This window comes from Theobroma umbraticum, unplaced genomic scaffold (genome assembly GCF_002168275.2).
Source record: "Theobroma umbraticum cultivar Fairchild unplaced genomic scaffold, ASM216827v3 scaffold_44.0, whole genome shotgun sequence".
NCBI lineage: Eukaryota > Viridiplantae > Streptophyta > Magnoliopsida > Malvales > Malvaceae > Theobroma > Theobroma umbraticum.
In genome coordinates this window covers 8,064,312-8,071,399 of record NW_018397255.1, presented here as the reverse complement: position 1 = coordinate 8,071,399, position 7,088 = coordinate 8,064,312, and the positions used below count along the sequence as shown (strand labels likewise).

The 7,088-nt window shown below is 31.7% G+C and overlaps 2 protein-coding genes across 2 annotated transcripts in view; one reads left to right on the top strand and one right to left on the bottom strand.

The window, feature by feature from the left end:
- Positions 1 to 893, bottom strand: part of LOC110409923 (zinc finger BED domain-containing protein RICESLEEPER 2-like) — a 4,026-nt gene extending 3,133 nt beyond the window's left edge. The window contains exon 1 of the mRNA XM_021419438.2: positions 745 to 893. The gene's annotated coding sequence lies outside the window, so the exon portion shown is untranslated. The remainder of the gene's footprint in view (positions 1 to 744) is intronic.
- Positions 894 to 4,427: 3,534 nt separating this feature from the next.
- Positions 4,428 to 7,062, top strand: HVA22F (HVA22-like protein F). Its single transcript, XM_021418966.1, has 5 exons — positions 4,428 to 4,553; positions 6,122 to 6,148; positions 6,263 to 6,385; positions 6,471 to 6,723; positions 6,836 to 7,062. The coding sequence occupies exons 1-5, from the start codon at positions 4,507 to 4,509 to the stop codon at positions 6,860 to 6,862; spliced, it is 477 nt and encodes a 158-aa protein (XP_021274641.1). The 5' UTR covers positions 4,428 to 4,506; the 3' UTR covers positions 6,863 to 7,062.
- Positions 7,063 to 7,088: the final 26 nt, after the last annotated feature.

Below are 7,088 nucleotides of genomic sequence, written 5' to 3'. Positions count from 1 at the left end.
GAAATCCATATAAAATGGTTTGAACATGCATAAAACCACCAGCAACTCAATATAGTGATTTGGCCCAAGAAAATATGAGCAAAACCCAAAGTAAATTCTGTAAGGGGCAGTGAACAACAAAAAACCACTGTTGCCTTGAAGCGGAAGTATACAAGACTTAACTTAACTAAGCTGTTTTGGCTGCTTACTTGTCTATGATAGGCTTGATTGAAAAGCTATTCCATGGCATTTGCTTATTTGCAAAATTATTTGACAACACATACGTCCAAACAATCAAAACTTCGACATCCTTAAACATAGAACATAACAAACCAATCGTATCCCCAATGAGATGAATTTCAACACAACCCGTAGTGTGATGGAACAATAGGAAAATATAGCACCATAGAAACATTCCATAAATCAATGTAATTAATGTACCATTTGATTCGTTGCTTTTGCTACTTAGTTTTCTTTATATATATCAAAAGCAACAAAGCAAAGCGAGCCAAATTAATTGATTTCTTTTTTAATTTTTAACAAGAAGGCATGAACTACTGCCCAATTCCATTTCAAATGTAAAGGATGATGCGGAAAAAAGAAAACCCCCGCTAAATTACTCTTCATAGCATGGATTATTAAAAAAAAGTAAAATAATTAAAGAAAATAAAATCACAAAACAAACAGATTTCTTTAATCGCAAACAGAAATTCAAAATAATATATATGGGGGGAAATTAGAGTAAAGGGAAAAGGGGGTTGATACCTTTACGACGGAGCTGGTTTTATATTTTATGCCTTTCCGGGTCGGGTTAAATTAAAACGGAATAGGGTCGAGAAATGGGTTGTCCAGGGTAACGAGGGATCGGAGTGTGAGGGAGAGAGAGAGAGAGAGAAAAAGAGAGTTTCGCCGGCGTGAAGAGATGAGATGGCTTTGTGAAACAGGGCTTTTATAGCACCTTAGATCCAACGGCCAACATTCTGTTCTATTTATCCGATGGTTCAAGATGCTTAGGATAATTACAACGCAATTTTTTTAAGTTTTTGAGGCCTATTCTTTTTTACCTAGAATTCATAATATATATAATAAAATAAAGACATGAAAGTTAGTAAAATTTATAATATTATGTAATTATAACTCTTACGAGTATTATTCAAATTGATCTTTGGCTACGATTTTTTAAGTGTATTCGAGCCTCAACTCAATTTGAGTTTAGAGGTGTATGAAATAGATTTAGGGATGGGATTAGTGACTGCAAATATTTTTTATTTATTTTAATAACCAAAAAATCCAAAGTATATCACCTATTGGCGAGTTTGGGCTAACTCTTTAAACATGAATGAGGCCCAACCCAAGCTTGAAACATTTAATAGCAATGGGTAAAGGACACGTTAATTTTGAGGAACTCAAATTTAAATTTGAATATAAAATATAATATTCATAACTTACCCTCATTCAACCAGCGACACCTTATTAAAATCAAAGCAAAACTTGAATACGTTTGTTCAGTTATATAAGCAGTGACGACCCGAATTCAATAATAAAAAATAAATTTTAATTAATTTTATGTATTTTATTAATCAAAATTAAAGTGAATAAGTTCAAAGAAGACTTCACATTTCGATATGATTTACAAATTTTAATAAATAATTTATTATTTATAAGTAATACCTTCAATAAATAATAATACAAAAGTTAAAAAATTAATTATCTATAATCAAGTTTGAATAACAGATATCCTAAAATTACTATTTTGTATCTTAGAATCCATTGTCATCTATAGCCACATCTAATTTAGCTTCTTGTATATGGATTTATATATCTATATTTATATATATACATATATATATACACACGTACATATTAATTTTTATTTTTCAATCTGCATATGAACTAAATTGCATGTCAAATGTTACAAATTAAAATATGAATATAATATTTATCTTTTGATTAAAATTAACAAATTTTTTATATAACTATAAGTTTATCATATGTAATTGATTTTGACTAATAAGTTAAAGACAGATAAATTAAATAATAAAATGATTTTGTTACACCAGAGCTTTATTTGAAAGTAATTCAAGTAAGTTTTAACTTTCTCAAAAAAAAATGATTAAAGTTTAAAAAAATTCTAAAAAAAAATTCATATATATTAAATGTTATAATATTATCTTTTCAGCAATTACCAATTTATATAATCATTTCATAAAATAATTATTAGAAATAAATAACAAGCACAATCATATATGTGGCTTAACACTTAATTTTCTTACTCGGTAGACGGACATGATAGGCCCGCGACTTGCACCATTTATAGTGATGAGAACGAGCAAACGGAGGAAGCGGCGGGAATCACAAATTAAGTTTAGGTTAATTATACGTTATAATATTTAAAAGTTAAAGGAAAAGGTTGCTTTTGTTCCCTCGGTTATTTTTGACTTTTGGTTTCGTTTTGTCAGAGGGGAGGAGGGGGAAAGCGCTGAGGAGTGATGCATACACATAAAACGAGGGGAAAAAGGTTAGTCCGTACGCTTTTGAAACAATGAATGGCTGCATAGCGTCTAATAAGGTGCTTATGTCATTAATTAGGATTCACGACAAAACAGAACCCCATGCCGGTGATGCATCATGTGCGCAAAGTACATACAGTAATCAAAGTCTTTTGGAGTAATTAAGGAAGAATACTCTTCCTTTTTGGACCACTCCTCACACAAAAAATATAGTTTTAAAGTCATCTTTGTACCCTACCGACCTACCTTCCTCACATGGGTCTTGGCCCCCCTTTGTTTAACCTTTTCCTTTTTCATTTTCTGATTGCTTCTCCTTCTTCTTGTACATCTTCACATGCAGATTGGTATTAATTCTTCTTCGTGCCATATGTTTTGCCAGAGAAAGGAAGTTGTTTAATTTTCTTCAAATTAGTATAGAGAGTTCTTAAGACCGAAACAAAGCATCAAAACACAGACAAATCAGTGTTAGTAAGTACAAACGTTTTAGAATCATGATGGATTCGCCATTCCATTTTCCAATACCTGACAAGGCGAAAGTGGGGTTTGAAGGGAAGAGAGGAGAGAGGAAAAAGGCCAGAAAACTGGTACAAGACAGGCTGCGAAGAAAGCTCAGAACCGAGGGTTGGGCTAAAGGCTGTAGAAGCAAACTAGGCTTTCAGTGCCTTAAAAGCTCTTCTTCATCTATAAACATTTGATTTCTTAGAGTCTGACATCCTCTAAGTTTTTAACATGAAATCACCTTGTTCTTAACCTTCGTGACTGGGCTTAAATGCTTCTACTAATAAATCTCCTGTCCAGAATTAGCCTCTTTTTTCTTATCTCCAACTTCATCCTTTTTCCACCCAGAGAGAAGGAAGGTTAAGAACTGTTGGAATTTTTTTTTAAAAAAAAAGACGTGAATTTATTACTAACAGTGGTCTTGAAGTTATATCGTTGCAATTCCTCTGACGTCCTCATCACTTTCTTCTTGAACTTGAAGAGGTATCACTTCTTGCTCCATTTCTTGGTATAAGTTTGCATACAGTGACAGTTTTTACTCCTATAATAAACCCAGATATGGTTCCATAAAAGTATCTCTTAAAAATGCTGTAACTGACAAGTAAAATACAGGGTATCTCAATCAATCAGTACTCTATAAGACAAAAAATGGAAAGGCATTCAGAAAAGTTTATAGTAGATAGAAATCTTTTTATTAAGTTTCTGTACTAAAACCAAGGCAGTATGGAGCGGCCAAAATAGGAACCGCACTTTAGTACTAGTTAGCGACTTAGTGCCCCCAATATGCAAACACAATGGGTGGTCTAACTCTCACCAGCAACTCCACCTCGACGTGAAAGATTGATGGGTAAAAAGTTGGAGGAAAAATCACCGACTATATATGTATATATATGTATGACTTAAGCATGATGTCAGATAGAGTATTCCAAAGCTTAGAGTCCATGCAATGTATATGAATGTATTGCCATAACATAACCATCATAAACCATGCATGTCCAAAAGTGTTTGCCATTCCCAGTTTTTGGTGGTATTGTTGTAACTTTATGCAGCATTCAGAGAGTACAGCCATTATATACTGAGAGGCAGAGGGAGGATATTTTGCATGATGGCCAGCTTATGGTTAACTTTGTGAGTTTAGGATTCCAAGAAAAGCTTCTCTGCGAAAATTTGTCTTAATTTGTATCCCTGCAAAAGTTGTAACTAAAACAACAATAATAACTTTAAGAAAAAGGGGAAAGGTTATGGGGAGAAAGAGAGGGTAAGGCATATATACCAATGCCATTCCCCCTCCTATCTTTTTTTTTTTCCCTGTTTCAATCCTTTTCTTGTTAGCAGAGAAAAGAAGACTTTTGGCACATCCAACACATATTCTTTACTTGGTACATCATCAGCCCCACAAAGCTTTAAATCGCTGCCATAATTTCCATTCTTCACATTCTATCATCGATCCTTATCTCACTCAAAATTTTTCATCAGCTTTTATTCATCACAGAGACAAGAGCTACAGCTTTTTGATCATATGGGTGTTGTTACAGTAATTGCCAAACGTCTAGATGCAATAGTCGGGTACTTAATTACTGTTCACTTTATATATTTAATATATGTTGGAAAATATCATCTCTGTTTGTAGATCTTGTCTACTGAGACCATATATTTTCTGGCTGGCATCATGTCTCTGAAACTATATCTTATTACTCAATATAATATTTCCACATATCCTAGTTTGTCCATTATTTCTACATCATGTGGTGCTATTTTATTTGAAGGGATATTATTTGTGTCTTTCATATATATCTACAATTTATCTTATTACTCTCAAAAGATATGTGCAATGCCTCCTCCTCATTTTTTTCTCTCTTTTTTTTTTCATGTTTCATAATTATATCATTTCTATTTTTTTTACACTTAATACGTTTTTCTATATTTCGATTTATTTTCATTTTTTTTATTTTTTGACATTACAAATTTATTGAACACACATTTTTTTTAAAAAAAAAAGTTAAATGCTTACTATATAAAATAACTAAAGGCAAAATGTTTTTTTTTTCTTAACTTTCATGGAAGTAAAATAAAGACTAAGAAAATATAGTATGGAGGAAGTAAAAGAGAATATCCAAAATATATAAACTAAGGCATCACTGCATGCAAAACTTGTTTTAATTATTGTTGCAAAAGTCAAATCCGAAATTTGTCTTAATTTTGTATCCCTGCAAAACTTGTAACTAAAATATATGTTTTGATTTTAGTATAGTATATATTAAAATTTTATGTAAAATTGATATTTCATAGCTTTTAATGTCAAAAAAGTCATGAAATATAATTTCAATATATATAAAAAAAATATTAGATGTTTTAGAAACACTACAATAAATTTGACTTAAAACAGTACATTTTTTAAATGTGCTACTAAAAATATTTTTAATAACATTTTTATATGTTTTTAAAATATTTTTGTAGATCTAATTGCACTGTATAAATTTTTAGATGCATTATGAATAAAATATAGCAATAAAAATTACATATACTGACAAATGTTGTATTTTTTTATATTACTACTAAATGTGAAAAAAATGAAATTAAAAGTTTAAATAATTGTATTTTTTAAAATTTGATTATGCAAAAAATATATCATCTAAAAAGTGCGATTAAAATTCAATTTTTTTATAGTGAAAGGACAAAATTTTAGGGGCATTTAAAAATAAAAAAGAACAAATAAAATAGGATGGAAGGAATAATTACTTAAACTTCTCTTTCCTTCTTCTGTAAGCTTCTCTCTGCTTTGATTTGCTTGGCTTGGGATTTGACAAAGGCTCTGTTGGCTCCGAATGGCAGATTTTTGCTTTGCATAATATAACTTGATGATGATTCCTTAGGTTGTGCCGTGATGATGTTCTTGACGGCTGTCCTTTGTTCTTATTACAACCTGAGGGTGTTGTTGAACTTGTATAGTCTGTTTTAATGCTACTTATCTCCAGCTCTAGCCTTCTATGGCTTCTTTTGTATAGCAAGTGATTAATAAAATCATCTCTACCTTTCCAAAATAAAAAAATAAATAGTTTAACTTCATTTTGTCTTTCCTTATGCCCACATATATTATAAAAGGTCTAATAAATTTGTTTTTCTGTGTGACCCAGGCCTGGAGTAATGCTTCTTTATCCATTGTAAGTAAAGCATTAATTGTCAACATCTTCAGAGACTAAAAATATTTTTACAATTGAGAAGAAAGAATATTTAAAGATATCAGTCGATTGAATATTGTGTGTATGAATGAGCAGATATGCCTCAATCCGAGCAATAGAAACTCCTTCCATGGTAGATGACCAGCAGTGGCTAACTTATTGGATAATATACTCTTTGATAACCATCTTCGAACTCTCATGCTGGAAAATCCTGGCATGGTAAGCACAGGTTTTATATGTTAATTAACCCATCTGAGAGAACAGGCAACTCATCCCAGCTAATTCGTTTTTCTTCTTCTAACAGGTTACCATTTTGGCCATACATGAAGCTTCTATTTTGCATGTGGTTGGTGCTACCGATTTTCAATGGGGCAGCTTATATCTATGAAAAATATATTCGAAAATACATAAGGCTTGGTGGATTTGGAAGCTCAGTCTCAAATTATACAGAGGACCAGAGGAAGATTCTCCAGATGATTAGCTCGGACGCAAGGAAATATGTAGCTGAATACATTGACAAGCATGGATGGTCAGCGTTTGAGCGAATAATCAAAGCGGTAATTAACAAACCCAACAATGCATAACTCTGTCTCTCCCCTTTTTCCTTCTCTTTTCTTATATATAGCTCAACCCTGATTTGTTTTTGTTTGCTTTGAGCTGCTTTTTCAGGCTGAGAAAGAAGCAAAGAAACCTTGAAGTCTTAATTACCAAGTCCTCCTCCACTTTTCCTTTTATCACTAATTGTGTCTATATAGATATGAAAACAGAAAAACGAAAAAAACTTGTATCTGAAATTCTGAATACATAGCACTCATGGGGAAGAAAATAACTTTCAACCAGTCTTCATTTCTGCAAAACCCTGAACCCATATGTACAATATAATACGATGTTGGATTGAGACATTTTTTATGTTGAGCTTTCT